At 53.3% G+C, this 17,326-nt stretch overlaps 6 protein-coding genes across 6 annotated transcripts; 5 read left to right on the top strand and 1 right to left on the bottom strand.

Moving 5' to 3' along the window:
* Nucleotides 1-246: 246 nt before the first annotated feature.
* On the top strand, nt 247-1,101 carry PG997_006038 (uncharacterized protein; the record flags this gene model as incomplete). The annotated part of the gene is made up of 3 exons (XM_066810353.1): nt 247-271; nt 417-729; nt 810-1,101. The coding sequence occupies 3 exons, from the start codon at nt 247-249 to the stop codon at nt 1,099-1,101; spliced, it is 630 nt and encodes a 209-aa protein (XP_066669276.1).
* A 1,568-nt stretch (nt 1,102-2,669) lies between these two features.
* Nucleotides 2,670-3,373, top strand: PG997_006037 (uncharacterized protein; the record flags this gene model as incomplete). Its single annotated transcript, XM_066810352.1, has 3 exons — nt 2,670-2,863; nt 2,959-3,024; nt 3,112-3,373. 3 exons carry the CDS (start codon nt 2,670-2,672, stop codon nt 3,371-3,373), a joined length of 522 nt encoding a protein of 173 aa, XP_066669275.1.
* Nucleotides 3,374-4,629: 1,256 nt separating this feature from the next.
* On the bottom strand, nt 4,630-5,451 carry PG997_006036 (uncharacterized protein; the record flags this gene model as incomplete). Its single annotated transcript, XM_066810351.1, has 3 exons — nt 4,630-5,080; nt 5,122-5,317; nt 5,409-5,451. 3 exons carry the CDS (start codon nt 5,449-5,451, stop codon nt 4,630-4,632), a joined length of 690 nt encoding a protein of 229 aa, XP_066669274.1.
* A 2,995-nt stretch (nt 5,452-8,446) lies between these two features.
* PG997_006035 (uncharacterized protein) lies at nt 8,447-11,371 on the top strand (the record flags this gene model as incomplete). The annotated part of the gene is made up of 2 exons (XM_066810350.1): nt 8,447-8,749; nt 8,798-11,371. The coding sequence occupies 2 exons, from the start codon at nt 8,447-8,449 to the stop codon at nt 11,369-11,371; spliced, it is 2,877 nt and encodes a 958-aa protein (XP_066669273.1).
* Nucleotides 11,372-12,107: 736 nt separating this feature from the next.
* On the top strand, nt 12,108-14,080 carry PG997_006034 (uncharacterized protein; the record flags this gene model as incomplete). Its single annotated transcript, XM_066810349.1, has 3 exons — nt 12,108-12,344; nt 12,452-13,051; nt 13,115-14,080. 3 exons carry the CDS (start codon nt 12,108-12,110, stop codon nt 14,078-14,080), a joined length of 1,803 nt encoding a protein of 600 aa, XP_066669272.1.
* Nucleotides 14,081-15,610: 1,530 nt separating this feature from the next.
* Nucleotides 15,611-16,410, top strand: PG997_006033 (RRM-type RNA binding protein; the record flags this gene model as incomplete). Its single annotated transcript, XM_066810348.1, has 3 exons — nt 15,611-15,691; nt 15,837-16,093; nt 16,161-16,410. The coding sequence occupies 3 exons, from the start codon at nt 15,611-15,613 to the stop codon at nt 16,408-16,410; spliced, it is 588 nt and encodes a 195-aa protein (XP_066669271.1).
* Nucleotides 16,411-17,326: the final 916 nt, after the last annotated feature.

Genomic DNA, 17,326 nt, shown 5'->3' with positions numbered 1-17,326 from the left:
GGCTCATCATTCAGAAGCGAGATGGTCTATCGCTCGCGATCTTGTGTTGCAAGGACAGGGTTCAAAGCTGTCGTGGAACAGTGTTTAGTTCCCGACGTATTTCCGAAGAATGACGAACATGAGGCCCAAGCAACCCTCAAGGTACTTTTGTTGATGACGAGCCTATGATAGATGATAAGCTCAATCAAGCCACTTGGCAGAACCGTAGAGAAAACGAATTGCCAAAAACAGCTCATCGACGAGACCATGAGTGACCGTACGCCACTTCTAGGTGAGTTATTTGCTCATTACCTACTTACACTTGGTCATTCCGTCGCACCGGGAATGCCAAAAGCGGCGGCGGCTTCCGCGCTCACGCGCAATGATTCTGCACAAGGGGACGCTCTGGCAGCGACCGTAATGGCTAACCGACCCAGTCCGTTTTCCCGAGAGTGGAAGTCTTGTCAATGGGTTTACGTTCGAATGGAGGTCGACCTACCGTAAGGCGCGTCGCGAGGCCCGATGCTTCCTCTCGTCCAGAGCCAAGCATTGGGTCATCTTGGGTCTCGTAATCTTCGATGTCGCCGGTATCTTGAGCGACATTTTCATTGCTCTCATCGCATGTGAGCTCAAGATAGAGGACCGAGAATGGGTGCAGCCGACTCGGAGCGCGCTGACTACCCTCTCGCTTGTGATGAGCTGTTTGTTCCTACTTGAACTGCTCCTTTGTCTGTGGGCAGAAGGCATCCGGTAATAATCAGACGAGTCTTCCGGTCAGGGGGCGTTTTGTTGGGAAAGACGACGCTGACCGCAATTCTTTCTTCTTCCAGCTATCTCGCCAACTGGTTTCACTGCTTCGATGCATTCGTCATCGTCGGCAGCTTTGCCATCGACCTGCTCGAGCACGGCGTCGCGGAAGAAATCGCGTCGCTGATTGTCATTCTGCGCCTGTGGAGGTTTGTCAAGATTGTCAATGAACTCAGCGTCGAGGCTTCGGAGCAGATCGAGGAGGTCCAGCGGAGGCTCGAGGACCTCGAGAAGGAAAACGCAGGACTCCGGCGCCAGCTGGGCCTGGGCGGAGGACGCCAGCAAGACGAGGAAGCGGCACTGCATGCATCCTGACTCGAGAGTGCATGCCGGACCTGTGCTGTGCTCGACCCGAACTGAACTCCCTATTGTGCTGATTGATGTATGTATGTATGTTTATTCTCGAAGTTCAGTTGCATTCCGGTCTGGTGATTTCCATGGCCCGGTGATCAACAGCTCCCCTCCTAAAGTGGATGGGTGTGCATAATGGAAAACAGCTAAAGCGGTGCTATCGGACCATCTTCCTGCAGCGAATTGGTTGCCAACCATGGTTGATGATGATGCATGTCTAGTCGTTCGTGTTACCGAAAAGGGCTTGAAACTCAAGTTCTCGAGGCAAACGTACATATACGTGAACACGAGGTTTTTCGGGTCGAAAGGCATGTAGCCGACATGCAGCACTCGAGGCAACCATGCTGCCTTCGCAGCTTTACCTCGCACCTTGAGCTAAAACAGCTGCGAGTTGCAGCGCAAACTGCATACGCCTACAGGTAGATAGGACATGGATACGATACCTCTTCTCATACTCCGTACATGGGATAGCCATTTTTTGGATCTGGGCCAAACGTTGGAAGATCGCGTACACAATACACAAGAGCCCAGGACTTTCGAATCCTAAAATTGGTGGCTGGACTAGGTTCCTGGTCATGGTATTTACCTAATAAAGTGCAAGTCGAACGATACGATAGCGGCGCAAGGTAGAGAGCGAGGGTCGGATTCTTGTCCAACCCCAACATGCACTTTTTTTGTTGTTGCTGCAGGGGCCCGTAGGTGCCTGGTGCCTCCTAGACGCCCCCGGTAACTGCCCCATAGCGCCCTGTCTAGCTCTGATAGCTCTGAGGTTGGGGGCCTCTTGGCCGTGCCGCTGTGCTGGAAAGGGTATGGACGCCCCAGGTAGGCCAATCGCCGGAGAAGGGCCCCGTCGAAAAAGCAACCCCTAAAATTAACCCCGGTGCAACTCATCTCCAACATGGCAACATCAGTTCAACAACACATCCAGTCCCACAAACTATCGTGCCTTTTTTTCCTTTCCCCGTCACGCGGTCCAACGATAAGAAGCCGGCCTGCCGTACGCGGTCTGGCACGTCAACAACAAGATGCAAACACATCGGGTCTGAAAGAGCAGCAGGATGCAGTGACTGTCTTATGTAGGTGACATTACGACACGCCCGGTGGCAAGAGTCTCCAAAGGAATGCAGATGCGTCTATTTGATGGATGATGGTATGGATGGTGAAGCTTAAGGTTTGCCTTGGCTATGCCAATCGACCAGATCCCCCTGGGGGTGGTATTTTGCTCAACACGGTCCAGCCCACGAACATCGACGGTGCCTCAGTGTGGAAAACGGGTCGTGCGAGCCCCAGACGGGTCATAAGATCCTTCTAGGCGCCCTCTTATCTATCTACCTCGCTTCCCTCTTTCTTTCTTCTCTCGTGTCATCGCCATCTCGTCCTTGAGTGTAACAGATATTTATATACAGAGCCGATCTTCTTTCGTTATAGACATTCGCTGTATCTAATCCTCACCTACCTGTTCATACTTTACATAATATCTGTATATTTCATCAGCTTCTTCGCTCTTTTCCAATCCCCCACCAGTCAACAAGATGAAGTTCACCCTGCCCGCCGTCCTCATGGCTGTCGCCGTCTCGGCCCAGTCCAGCGACAGCGGCAGCAGCACCGCCTGTGCTGCCACCAACATCGTCGATGCCTGCCTTGAGACCACCACTGGGTACCTCGCCCAATGCAAGGACACTGGCGACTATCAGTGCCAGTGCGACAAGTACACTGCCATCATGACGTACGTTCTTCTTGCTTCTACTCCCGACTCACCGCCCACGAGGCGGTTTTACCAGCGTAGCAACAGGAAGATACAATATGGCTAACAAGTACCAGCTGCTTCAACAACTGCCCGAACGACTCGCGCTCTTCCAGCTACGCCAACTCCAAGCAGCTCTACTGGTGAGTTCCCCCTACCTACCGTCCTAAGGCATCGTGTGGTCTAGGCAATGACTAACCCAACCCTTCAATTTCTTTCCCACGCAATAGCATGAACGCCTCTCTCTACAACTCACAAACGACCACGGCCACAGCTACCGGCAGCGCGTCAGCCCCTAAATCTGCTGCTGTCGCCGCCACCACCACCCCTGCTTCTGCGGGCGGCGACAAGGTGGGCGCTGCCGCCACGGCTGCCTCGAGCTCCGACGGCGCCAAGTCGACGGATGCCGCCAAGAACGGCGCCGCCGAGGTGCTGGCCAACACGTCGGGGCTCATGCTCGCCGTGGCTGCCATAATCGCCGCCGTCTTGTAGAGAAATGGAGAAGAGAGAAAAAGAAAGCCAAACCAGCTAAACCAACTAATGATTCCTTGGATCGATGGTGTTGGTGGTGGTGGTCTGATGAGCGAACGCTTTATCTGTATATGAGCATATGCGTTACGGTGTTTATTGTATCAAACTGGTTTATGTCACATGTCACGTCGCTACGTGGCTTGCATCTACTGAGCGCGCCCTTTTTCTGTTTACGAAGCCCTTATTGAAATCGTTCGGCCAATGGGTCATATATATTATATATTATACAAGCTGGCCGGTAATGAATAATTTACAATCTCACTGTCAGACAAGCACTTGATCTAATGGAACTTCCCTTGAAGATTGCAGTAATACGTCCATCATACAACCTCGGCACTTTCGATGTTGGCTGGGCTGCAGGAAACCTGAGAGATAATGGTGAGTACTCGAAGTCGCAGGGGTTTCGGGACTGGGACCTCACAATGGCAATTGCCTATACTCTTTTAAACTAGGTATTCTCGCAAGTTTTCCCTGTCTTTCTGAGATTGCAAAAGACTTCTGCAATTGCTGCACGTTATAATCAAGATAACTCGCAAATTCATCCGGCCGGCCGGGTTCAGGGCTCCCAGGAACAAACGAGACGCCAACTTTAAACCATCGCATTTGTATCCGGAACAGGGAACCGATTCGCAATATCCTGTACTCGCTCTCTGAGGGAATGTTGAATGTTCTAATAATACCTCGCCGAAATAGGGTTCTTCCCTTCATCGTTAGGAACCCGAAGGAGTAGGTTGCCATGGGCCAAACTCTCTTTGAGGATGATGATTCGAAAGAGCCGACAACACTTATGACTTGGGATGAAGCCGAGTCACTCCGTATATGCATCGGCGGGAGAGAAGATGCTGTGCGGATTAACAGAGGTCATCACCGGCAAGTTCGCAGAACAGGCTGGGGTACTTTAAAATTTCTATCATTCTCGCTTGGTCACCCCCATGATAGCAGTCACATACCAAGCTAACCAATTGTCGGTTCTGGAAGGCCTAGCTTTCCGTAGACCCGTTCTGCGTCTCGTACTGAAAGATCACCACTTGCATGTGCACAGAAAACGACCTCGAGGCTTTCAACAGACTTTTACTGTACAATCCCCAATGCACGCGCGTACCGCTCCCCAAAGCTATGTACAATGTGGCCCCCAGAACAAAAGAGAGTAGTATGCGTAACGAGTCCTGTCGTACTCCGTTGATGTTGGCTAGAAAAAAAACACATATGCCCGCGCTTTACTTTCGGTACCACATCCGGGTGATCTTGGTCTGGCGCATCTTTCGCTGCAGCTGGAAGATGCCGTACATGAGGGCCTCGCTAGTGGGCGGGCAGCCGGGAACGTAGACATCGACGGGGACGACGCGATCGCAGCCGCGGACGACGCTGTAGCTGTAGTGGTAGTAGCCGCCGCCGTTGGCGCAGCTGCCCATGCTGACGACCCAACGGGGCTCGGGCATCTGATCGTAGACCTGGCGCAGGGCGGGGGCCATCTTGTTGGTCAGGGTACCGGCGACAATCATGACATCGGACTGACGGGGCGAGGCACGGAAAATGATTCCGAGACGATCTTGATCGTAGCGCGGCGTGGACAGGTGCATCATTTCGACGGCGCAGCAGGCCAGACCGAACGTCATGGGCCATAACGAAGACTGGCGGGCCCAGTTGGCGACTTGGTCGAGAGTGGTCCTGTTTTAATTCCCTTTGTCAACAATTGCGGTCTCCTGTACTTGAAAGGGTTGATTCGTACAGCGCATATTGAATGGCGCCCTTGGTGCCCTCCCTGGCTCGGCAATGGCACCTCCCTTCGCTCCTTGTTCACCAGGCCGGTCGAGCCATGGGCCGTCACGGCCGCGGCATTCTGGTTGTTAGAAGTCGAGAAGGCGGCAACGGATCGTAGGGGAAGTAGGTGGGTGGCGGGCTTCGCTGTATATTGAAAAGGGGGAAAAGGTCAGCTTCCTCGGGTTGTTTGGTTCCTTTGTGGTTATCGCGGGCGGGAAAAAGGGACGCAACGCACCTCGCAAAGCCAGCGAAGCTGCCCTTCTTGAAGACGCCAGCATCTTGTCTGGTCTGGTGTATTCCCTCAAGTAAGTGGTGGAAGACGGCGAGATCTCCAAGGAGAATTGGATTGAGTGGAGATGGTTCTGTAGGAAAGAGTGCTTTCTTGAAAGCTCGCCCGGGCAGCCCACGCGAATCGCCTCTCTGGATTCAATTGATTGACGTTGACGAAGAGCTGCTTTTTGCCGCTAATCGCTAAGCAGGAAATCCGGGCTTCCGATTGGCTCCAGCTGCCACCCGAACAGATTTTCCATTCCGAGCAACCAACGTACCGGACCAATTCCAATTCGCCTTGCTCGTTGGGCACGACCTGCACCCTCCAATGAATTTCATATCTGTTTTTGCCCCCATCATCATCACCCATAATAGGTGCACAGTACAACCACCTACCAATCAGTTAATTGAACTGTAAAGCATTGCATCATCTCCTCACTAACAGGTGGGTTTCATTGCAATAAACATTTTATCCCCCTACAGAATTATCAATAATAGAAGGTATTCCACTTTAATACGACTGGGTGTGTTTTTGAATATGTAGGTACTTACTTAGGTAACTTCTTATCTCGCGTACTGACCGTCGAGATGGAGGGAGTGGGGGAGAACAGAGTCATCATATACGAGGACTGTACTACGGCTTTCGGCGGCTCTACCCAATGGCACGGCTATCCAGAGTCTGCATGCGCATGCCACCGAGATGTGACAGCCAGCGAATCTAGAACCATATCATCGTTTCGGCGTTGAGGTGTTTGAGTAAAACAACGTGGACCATGAATCAAGCAGGGGCTCCATCTGTGTCTCTGTGGCCAATTTGGTGATAGTCGCAGTCAGCAGTCGCAACTCTCTTAAGTGGGATATGCTATTTTGAAGACGGCTCAAGACTCCATTGTCACCGCCTCGGGCGCTGTCCCGACTGTAGTATCGGCAGCTCTGACTTCCATCTTGCCAATTCATGCACGACTGTCCTGTCCAATCTGACAAGAGCCGCTCCAGATCTGCTACCCCACGATTATCCACGAGACGAGCATTTTCCGCCGTCAATTATTAACGAATGGCCCGTTGGGAAGTGGGATCCCCCACAGCAGTCAGCAGCAGCCACCGACCCACTATACAGAGTGTTGTACTGTACCCGGAGACCAACTGTCGGAACGGTTTGTTTGAAGGTGGTTACATGCATCAACGGGCTTGTATCTACACATACATAGCAGCGATGCATGTTTCGGATCATACGGGTCATCCGTATGTAGCAGTCTGTTTCGCTATTCTCCCTCTTCCTCTTCCTCTCCCTCTCTACTTCAGCTGTGGTCTCGGCAAACACAGGTACATTATGTGTGTAGGTATGGTTAGTGACCGTTACTCCTCCAGGAAAGGGTGCTTTATTGGCCATTAACGACTTCAAATGTTATTAGCGACATCCGTACCTACTGGTCCGGGGCGCCTCCAATTGATGGACATTAAAAGTCGGAAGTGGGCCGGCTTTAGCTGGTAGTACCTACTCTGACAATCACTACCGCATTTTCTGTACAAGTCACAGAACTACCACCTACCAATACAATTAGCACCTGGGCAGCTGGGCCAAGGAGCAAAGTCCTACACACATTCCCGGATTTAGACTTGTTTTTAATTCGACATAGCGCTGCATTCATCTCGGGACCATTGGACTTGATTCCTCACCGACCTACTCACTCGCCCGTCTGGGGTACTCGCACCCGCGCATCCGGATGAGGGGAAGGAGGTCGATATCTGATTCCGGGGCCAGCATTGATGTCGGTGCTTGACCGAGCTAGGTCAAAATTCCAGACCAAATCTGGGCTACGAAAGCAGATGAACCCCGGAGAAGTTCCCGTCAGCCTGGTCCTCATTTTCAGGATAGGTGGTTGACATCCGGGGAGGAAATAGCCTCTGGAGCCAAGATACCATGTCGTAATTTTGATTCGCACCCGACCCGACGCGTTATGTCATCGCTCACGCACAAGGGCCACCCTTGTAGCTCCCCAGCTCCCTCTCCCTCGATACTGGATCCAATGGTCGGGCGAGTCGTCGGTCAGCAGTATGGGGTAGATCGCCAGGATTGGCGATGGCACGTTGCGCAGCGCAGTGTCGCTGCGTATTCGGCCTCCGTCAGCCAGCGCCAGGGCTGTGTAGTCGCGTAGTACCTTCCCATTGCCCTCTGTACCACGCCCGCGATCGTCGGGTTTTCTCTCTTCTCTTCTCGTCTCAAGTTCAACCCATCCATTCCTTGCTGTAACCTGTTCGTCCAAGTTCAAACGGGCGGGGTAACATTGCTGTGCAAATCCTGTCTGCGCTTCTGGCGACACCTGTACCAGTACGATTCGGCTGGTTTTTTTTTATCTTCCAATTTTCTCTTGGCTCTATGGCTTAACTTGGCAACGCTTTGCGCAAGCTGCTGCTGAGTAACGGCCATTGCCATCCCAACATCCATTCCCGAGGGCAGTTTAGTAGATGAATCTCCTGCCTCCCTCTCTCTCCCTACTTTTCTTGTCCATTCTATTCCCTGGTCCTCTTCTAGCATCTAAGTCTATCTGAGACTACGGCTGTTATCCACATAATCGGATAGCCACTCGATACTCCTCCTCGATCTGTCCGTCTGGCCTTATCTAGTGCGCAAAAGGTGCCTATAGTCCGCGGCTGACTTGAGTCAAGGAACAACGCTGCACGCGAGCCCACGAGAACTAGACCGCTGCTTCCAAACGAAAGCGCCATCGTCCTGGCCCACACCACTCGCAGCTCCCAGGTCCGTTGTCAACCGCTTCCTCTAATAGTCGGTCTAGACGCCGATCTGGTTTGCGCCGGAGAACCTGCTGTGTTTCGCCATATATACAGACATCGATGCCAGGCCTGGGACCGGAGACCAAACTGCCAGCCTACAACATACCTATTTACAACAGGATCCGGGAAGGCATATCAACAACCGCTGCCCGTAATGGATATATCTGATCTCAAGATCGCTTAAGAGCTGCTTGGCCAATAGTCGGCGCCATGTCCAAGACGGGGCTATGGTCCGACATTGAGGATCGCGGACCTTCGGTCTTTGCAGTAACGACAGCCACTCTAGCCCTCGCCTCCGTCTTCGTCTTCGCACGACTATATACACGGTGTTTCATTGTACGGCACATCACCTGGGATGACTGGTTCGTGGTTTTGGCCTGGTTGTTTGCATTCGCCATAGGCTTCACCATCGACTACGGGGCATACAAAGGCCTCGGGAAACGGGACAGTTATATCGCGGAGGGTAACTGGGACAGTTTACGACGCTGTGAATATGTCTTCTCTGTCCTATATGTAAGAGTCTTGCCACTGTCTGCCCAATGCCTACTGACCTAGTCGCAGAACCCTGCTCTCATGGCGACGAAGACGTCAATCTTGGTCTTTTATCTGCGCTTGTCTAGGAATACAGAACAAGTGCTCCGCCTGGCTTCATGGGGAGTACTGGGCATCGTCAATGTCGCTGGTACCGTCTTGACTCTGCTGAACATATTTCAGTGCCGTCCGGTGGAGGCTGCGTTCAACTATTACGCAACTACAGCGCAGTGTATTCCATTATTGACGGAGTTTATATGTTCGGCGCCAGTCAACATTATCACAGACCTTGCCATCTTGGCGTTGCCTTTGCCAGTTCTTACTGGTATGCGACTTCCGCCACGTCAAAAGATCATCCTGGTCGTGACCTTCACTTTGGGCATCTTTGTTACCGTGGTCGACGTAGTGAGGATCTACTACCTCCAGCAGGCCATCACCGATATATCGCCAGACTTGTCCTCAGATCCCACGTCGTCATTCGGCGGACAGACTAACTTCGCGTTCAATGCATCATTATCACTGATGTGGTCGTCCGTCGAGGTCAACATTGGGATCGCATGCGCCTGCGTTCCCACCCTGAAGCCTTTCATTATCCGAATCCTGCCGAGCATGCTGGTCGATCCTGATGGCACACTTAGAACTAGCGACACCTCGACGAAGCAAACATCGGAAGCCTCAAGACAGCTCAGCGATGACTTGGCCGCTGCGAGCTTCAACCGCAGCCCGCGTGGCGAAGGCAATCTATCCATGCCCGGAGTTGCCCGTATTGCTGAGAGCCCAAGCGCTCAAGTTTCGGCCATGGAGTTCCTCACAACTCCGGATATGATGGAGTTTGGAAGATCGGGCTCATCAAACAACCTCGGACGTACGCCTACTGGGCGAACAAATGCAACGGTTACAACGATGGGGGAGAACTCGGTCTACTTCGGCTTTGTGAATATCAGGAGACCAAAGAGTTTGATGAGAACCTCGGTGTCCGAGTCTTTTAAATACTGCACCGTGGTGGGCATTCTGTTTGTGCTATGGGGCTTTTCCTATGGTCTCCTGAACACCTTGAACAACGTCATCGCCCAGGTAGCAGGGATGACTGTAGCACAAACCCTTGGACTCACCAGTATGTACTTTGGGGCTGGCTACTTCTTCGGCCCGCTCATGGTCGGCGAATGGATTCTGCGACACGACGAACACCGACGGACGCGCAAGATGCGCCATGAGGTGCCTTCCGTCGGCGGCTTCAAAGCCACTTTCATGATAGGCCTCTGTATCTACGGTATAGGTACCATCATGTTTTGGCCCAGCGCCGTGCTTCTGTCATTCGGCGGGTTCATGTTCTGCAGCTTTGTAGTTGGTTTCGGGTTAGGAGTGCTGGAGACGGCGGCCAACCCATTCCTCATCCTTTGCGGCCCTATGGACTACGCCGAGATGCGCCTCCTCGCAGCTCAGGGCGTTCAAGCAGTAGCCACGGTACTGGCGCAACTACTCGCTCAAAGGGTCTTTTTCACGAGCGTCGAGACGGCTGATCGAAACAGCTCTGTCAATCTACTTGACGTGCAGTGGACTTACTTGGCCATAACACTGTTCTGTGTGGCATTGGCCCTGTTCTTCTACTATATGCCGCTGCCCGAGGTGAACGATGCCGAGTTGGAAAACTCGACGCTTTATCTCCCGGTGGATCCTACGAAGCGCAGCATTGGCGGCTTGGAGCTACGAACATGGACACTGATCCTCGCCGTGGCGGCCCAATGGACGTACATGGCCGGGCAGGAGAGCATGAGCATATTCTTCCAAAGCATCATAACGCCTGATCTGAATTCTGGGGCCGACTCCAACCCCGATTCAACGACGGAAGCCGATCACAACGGAGACGTTGATCAACCAACGGGCCTGGCACTGACCGTGTCCGACTACCTCCTCATTGCACACACGGCATTTGCGGTGTCCCGTTTCCTCGCCGCGTACCTGGCATATCTATCTCCAACACACCCCAGAGTCCCACAGCCTCGAACCATCTTGAATATTTGCGTAGGGCTTGGCATTTTGTTTGGAATTTTGATTGCTGCTATCAAACCCACGAATCCCAATTTGGTGGTTATTCCCGTGGTGCTCTTCTTCTTCGCCGAAGGCCCAATGTGGCCTTTAATCTACACCCTTGGGCTCCGGGGCCAGGGCAAGCGAACCAAACGAGCTGCCGCTTACATCACCATGGGAGGCTCGGGGGCCGCCTTCTGGCCCTTCGTCCTCTACGCCATCAACAAGACCGGGGTCAGTTACCGGATCGCTTTCATCGTGATACCATCTCTTTTCGTGATAACGGTCATGTTCCCCCTGTTCTTGGATCTCAAGAGAGATGCGAGAGCGTTGGTGGATGCGCGGGTGGGCAAGATGCGCCAGTCGCGCATCCAGGCGCACAGCAACCTGGACTTGGACCTCGATGCCATTATATCATCCCGGGGGCGTCGGGATAGTATCGTGAGTGCGCGCGAGGGCAACTTGGTCAGACGACTATCTGACGTGCTGATGAAAACCTTGGGCCGGGCGAGGTCCTCGTCCACTGTGGCGCCCACGGTGGAACATCAGGAAAACAAGAGGAGCGGCTCTGCTTGATTGAGCGATGTGTATTTTATTTTATATATTCTTCATATACCCAAGCTTTTCATTTTTTAAACAATAATATATGAAAATCAAACTCTCTATATTAAAATGGCTACCTTTTCATGCAGGTTGTCACGCTCATACAGAGCAGAGTATTGAAGTTCGTAGCCGAACGGAGAGAGTCCATTGCCAAGTATACCTTTTCAAGTAAGCACATTGCAGTGCATGCATGTTTGCTTCAGGGTAGTATGCGAGATAACGTGCATAGAGATATAAGTGCACTGGCAAAAACACTCCGGGCCATCCGATGGCTCCAAGTGATTGACCATGATGTCGCCCTTTGACGGTGTTGCCGGCTCCGGTCACAGGATTCCGACCCCCTGTCAGACTCGGACACGGTTCAATTGTTTGGAAGCTGGTCGGCTTACCAATCAAACGCATTCGCATTTAGGATGGCGATAAGACGGAACGGAAATGGAATTGCCCCCAAACCCCTGAATTACTCAACAACTTCCGAGTAAGTGACCATTGTTTACAGCCCTCTCATTTCATCTAGTTGTCTCAATGGATGGGACTGTGTGGTGTCGCGTATAAGTCTGGCATTATCTACTTTATCCTTAGAGGGCCAACCATTCCCTATCCCTACATGCCTGATCCTATGACGTTAGCACCATCATAGCTTGGGGCCAATTCGAAGAAAGCTCCTCTACAACAACCATATTCCATTGGCTACGGTCGAGCCAGGATCATGACGGAACAGCATCATCTTGGTGCAGATGATGCAAGGGAGGATACCGCGACCACGGTGTCGGAAGCCACTCCGCTGCTGCAGTCCGACGCGGGCTCCCGACGGGCCTCGGCGTCAACCTCTTCAAGCTCGGCAATCCTGCGCGATGTCGACGACGGTCCTGAGCATGATGGGCCACAACAGCAACAACAACGCAAGAAACCCGCTGTGGACGATGATGGTGAGGCGAATTACAAGGTCAGCCGCGGGCGCGGGCTGGCCATCATGATAAGCGTTTATATACTCATCTTTTTGCAATGCAAGTTCCCGCTGTTCTTTGTCATGCACAACCCTGAGCTAGTTAGGCTAACGCGAAGACGAATACCGCAGCATGCAACATGTCCGGCATGACCATGGCGCAGTCGACCATCGCGGCCGATCTCGACGCCTACGAGGATGCCATGTGGTTCACGAGCGCCTACCTGATCGCGCTGTCGTCGCTGGCGCCTCTCACCGGCCGCCTCGCCTCCATCTTCTCGCCGCGCCTCATGGTGCTCGTGGCCTCGCTCTTCTTCGCTGCGGGCGGGCTCGTCACCGCCGTCGCGGGCTCCTTCGGCGTCTTCATCCTCGGCCGCGTCCTGTCCGGAATGGGTGGCTCCGCCATCATGGTCCTCGCCTTCATTCTCGTCCTCGAGCTGACGAGCCGCCGCCGGCGCGGCCTGTTTGTCGGCATGGTCAACGCCGGGTTCACCACGGGCATCTCGCTCGGCGCTGTCGTTTTCGGGGTCCTGATCCCCACGGCTGGCTGGAGGGCCCTGTTTGCGATCCAGGTCCCTGCGGGTCTCATTGCTGGCCTGGGCGTCTATTTCGCCATCCCCAAGTCCTTTTCCTCCGGCCAGAACGGAAAGGAGGCATCGGTCAAGGAGAAGCTCAAGAAGATTGACTATTTGGGTGCTGTCGTCTTGGTTAGTAAACTCTTCAAGCCCCAAAGACGTATCCGCAAATCAATACTAACCTATCGCGTATAGACGAGCACAATAGTCCTATTCTTATACAGCTTATCGGCCCAGATCCAGATCGTTCCGCTGGCTATCTCGGCTGGAACGCTGGTACTCTTCGTGCTGATTGAGTACTTTGTGGCGTCCGACCCCATCATCCCGATCTCCGTGCTCCAGAACCGGGGCGCTCTGCTCTCCTGCCTGTCGCAGCTGGGCTTCATGACGGCGCGCTGGACGATCCTCTTCTACGCGCCCATTACGGCGCTCGCCGTGTTCGGCCTCTCGCCCGGGGCCAGCGGCAGCATGCTGATTCCCACGAACCTCGGCTTCGGGCTCGGCGGCATCCTGATCGGCTGGGTCCACATCCGGCGCGCGGGAAGCTTCTACGTCGCATGTCTAGTCTGTGTCGCGTTCTTTGCGGTGACCATGTTCGCGCTCTCGCTGAGCTCGAACCCGGCCATACCCGGCGGGCTGTACGTGGCACTCTTGTTTGTGAACGGCGTCTTCACGGGCGCCACCGTCAACTACACCCTCGCCCATCTTCTGCATCTGACCAGCCCCGACACCCACTACGTCGCCACCAGCCTGCTGGGCACGTTCCGCGGGTTCGCGGGCAGTTTTGGAAGTGCCATCGGTGGCGGCATCTTCATCCGCACCCTGCGCGCCGGCCTCGAAAAAGGGTACCGCGCCGTCGATGGCGGGTCGCCCTTGACGCCCGAGCGCGCACAGCTGGTGAAGCGGCTCGTCGGCAGCCCGGCCCTGGTCTATGGCGGCGGGCTGGGCGAGGTCGATCGCCGGGTCGCTGTGCAGGGCTACGTCGACGCGCTCAAGGTGCTGTTCCAGGCCGCTGCGGTGCTGAGCCTCGTGGTGCTGCTCGTGCAGGCGGCGACGGGCTGGAGGGGTCCTAGTGATGCCGCGAAGGACACCGAAGAAGCTGCCGGTAACGGACGGTCTGCTGGGATCGTGCCGCGGGAGTGGGAGGAGTTGGATGATTGAGACGGTGTTGAACAATCCCGGGTGCTCTACAGAGAGGAGTGCTAGGGGATGCACATATATACACGCACATATACAGCTACACCAGTGTATAGCATTAGAGGCTATAGCAGTGTCTACTATTAGAGCAAATACACACTTACTTAGTGTTGCAGGCAGGAATCAGTCGTCCCTTTCATGCTGCTTTGTGGTTTGTATATCGCCCCTTTTCCTTTGCACACAAACAGACCCCGATATTGCCTGTCCTGAAAGGGGTATGCCTAAACCACTTGAGGCTCCCAGGCACTTGTTGTTCTATTTTATTTGTTCTATTTTACATCAGCTTGCCTTGGCCCACGCAAATAAGCCAATCTAAATGGACCAGTATTATCCATCATAGCATATTTCAATTCATGTGCAGTACCAGATCCCTTATGGGATATATCAGCGTATAATCTGACCAGTAATTGGTTTAAATCGTGCAGATGCAGACAGTCATCCCCGTCACTCCCACTACAGCACATTAATACATGCACAGCTCAAATCTCAACGCAGGGAGTTCGTTTCACTCCTGACAGGTTCCGCCCTGCCGCCTGACCTGGGGTTATATTTATACTTGACTGAAACTCCGATCTGTTATGCGTATTTTTGCTTCTTTTGTTGGCCACTAGGAAAGGATCCTACCTAGGCAGATCAAGCTGACTGGTTCGTGAGCCACACCCACACGTTGTAAGCGCTAACCTGAGAGGTTTATTGAAGGCTTTCAGCCATGACAAAGGGCAGATGGCCACTTGGAAACGAGGTATCTGCTTTCGGACTGCCAAGAGTGCTGAAACAATGAGGCATGACATACGCAGTTGTGCTTTTCTGGCACCTAACACAGCCTCTACTGTGGCGTCCAACGAGTTGAGTGGCGCGTGCCTCTTCTTTGTTCATGTATCTAGGTACCTGTCTTGAAGGATGTAACATTAAATGGCGCTTGGGCTAGGATATCGGCTCTCAGGAGTATACTTGCTCCGGCCGCCGAGCCAACCAATTCCCCAGTGAACCATCAGCCAATCCTAGCGCCGTTCGTCATTGCACTTGCACTTGCTGGTCCAGTCGCAACCAGAAAGCTTCCGGCAGCTCCAATTCCTGGACGCGACGTGGAATTCTTTGCGACAGGTACTTGCTCTGAGCCTCTTTATTTCGTGCCACCCATCGCTCAAGACCGCCTGTATACCTCGTCGGAACAAAGGCCGCAATCATCGACTGAAAGGGCAATCATTCTCGTTTTCTTTCGGCGCACAATCAGCTGTCCCCAACTTGTTTCGTACCATTTCCCTCGCCTTCAGATCTTCGAGATCTGCCCCAAAATTCCCAGCTAGTGGGGTCAGGACTTATCCCATCAATCATCATCGAGCCTTTCCGAAAGGTGACAACTGCTTCTGTCCAACCATTGGCCTTGCTCCCAAAGTCCCCATTATCACATTATCGAACTTGCCCAGGCACATCGCAGCTTGGTCTCGCACGAGTATGCCGACCGATCGACCTGGCGCGAACGCGAACGCGAACATGCCGACCGAAATCAAGCACGAGGAGGCAGACTCGGCCGTGGAGGAGCCGCAGGTCAACAACGAAGAGAATAATGATGAGGTGCGCATTTCAACTGACCAGTCTTGGAATACTTACCAGTAGCCATCTAGTCGCTACTGGGCCTGATCTGCGCCAGCCAACTGGGCCCCATATCAGAACGTATAAGAAACTATGCAATGGCTAACCTACGTTACACCGACTATAGGAAGAGATCGCCGCCATGAAGCGACGAGTTGCTGAGATGGAAGACGAAGCAGCCAAGCTCAGAGAGATGCAGGCCAGTCTTGAACAGCAAGGCCAAGACCTAAGCGAAGACCGCTCAGATGTCGACAGCCGCAGCATCTTCGTCGGCAACGTCGACTATTCTGCTTCTCCCGAGGACATCCAGGCTCACTTCCAGGAGTGCGGTTCGATTAATCGCGTTACCATCCTCCTGGATAAGTACACCGGCCAGCCCAAGGGGTAAGTCGCTGTCTCTCCAATCCGAATACTGCACTCGGTATGAATACTGACATCCGTGAAATAATAGCTACGCCTACGTCGAGTTCACGGAGCCCAGCCTGGTTGCCCAAGCCCTGGTCCTCAACGACAGCGTCTTGAAGGGCCGCAACATCAAGGTCACACCCAAGAGAACCAACATTCCTGGCATGAGCCGCGGTCGGGGCCGTGGCCGTGGTGGCTTTGGTCGAGGTGGATTCGGTAGAGGAGGATTCGTCCCTCGTGGCGGTTACCGTGGAGGTTACCGCGGCCGTGGACGGGGTGGCTTCAACCCGTACTAGGAGGACGCCTAGCAAGCACCCGCCCCGTTGTTCGATCACGACGACCAATCTTCCCTTTACGACGAACAAAACCTCGACCTCCTCTTGAAAGAAGAGCTTCCCGATATCAAGCTTGAAGACCACGATATTCAGCTTGAAGACCACGATATTAAGCTTGAAGACAACGATATCAAGCTTGAAGACAACGAATCGGATGCTGTCGTTCTCACCCAAGGTTCTTTCACAGAGGATGTGGAACCGGATTGCCCTACCGGTGGACGTGAGCACCTTCTTGAGCAGATGGATGGCCAGGAGCATACGGAAATTGTCCTGCTTACTCCGAAGATCGAGCCTGATTTCTGATTGGCATGGGTCGGCGAGCATATCGTCTTGGACATAGACGGTTCCACCAATTCGCTTTCTTGTCATCCATCGAGGGCCAACACCAAATCGAAACGCTCTTACGATTTTTCTACGACGATGGGCCTTTGTACGATATGCGGTAATATGCGGATTGCACCGCAGCTGATCAAAAAGGGGGCGTTTTGACGCAGTTGATGCCTGTCTCATCACTGCTGCACCTTTCTTTTGGGGTATTGCTCAGTTTTTCTCGCGCGAGATCTTGGCGTAGCAATGGGATCTCTAGATAATGATACTTCTACACTATGTGGATGGATCTTCTCACCTCTAGCGAGGAAGCATGGCATGGCGTCCGCGACTGGAGCTTAATTGATAGAAAAAAGAACAAAGTTGGCAAAGACACATGATGGGTTCTTACCATCTATGAGATTCTAAGATAATGAAGTGCGAGTTGCGAGTAGTCTGTAAGTGATGGAGCACCCTGGGCCTCTGTCAATGGAGCAGACGGAGTCTTGGAACGAAACTCGGTGGAAATGCCGTAGCTGTCATTGGGCGGTATGCGCAATATGGATGGTGT

The sequence above is a fragment of the Apiospora hydei genome (assembly GCF_038363865.1).
Source record: "Apiospora hydei strain CBS 114990 chromosome Unknown utg000005l_segment0_segment0, whole genome shotgun sequence".
Classification (NCBI taxonomy): domain Eukaryota; kingdom Fungi; phylum Ascomycota; class Sordariomycetes; order Amphisphaeriales; family Apiosporaceae; genus Apiospora; species Apiospora hydei.
The sequence above is the reverse complement of the archived record's forward strand: the minus strand, read 5'-3'. Positions and strand labels throughout refer to the sequence as shown.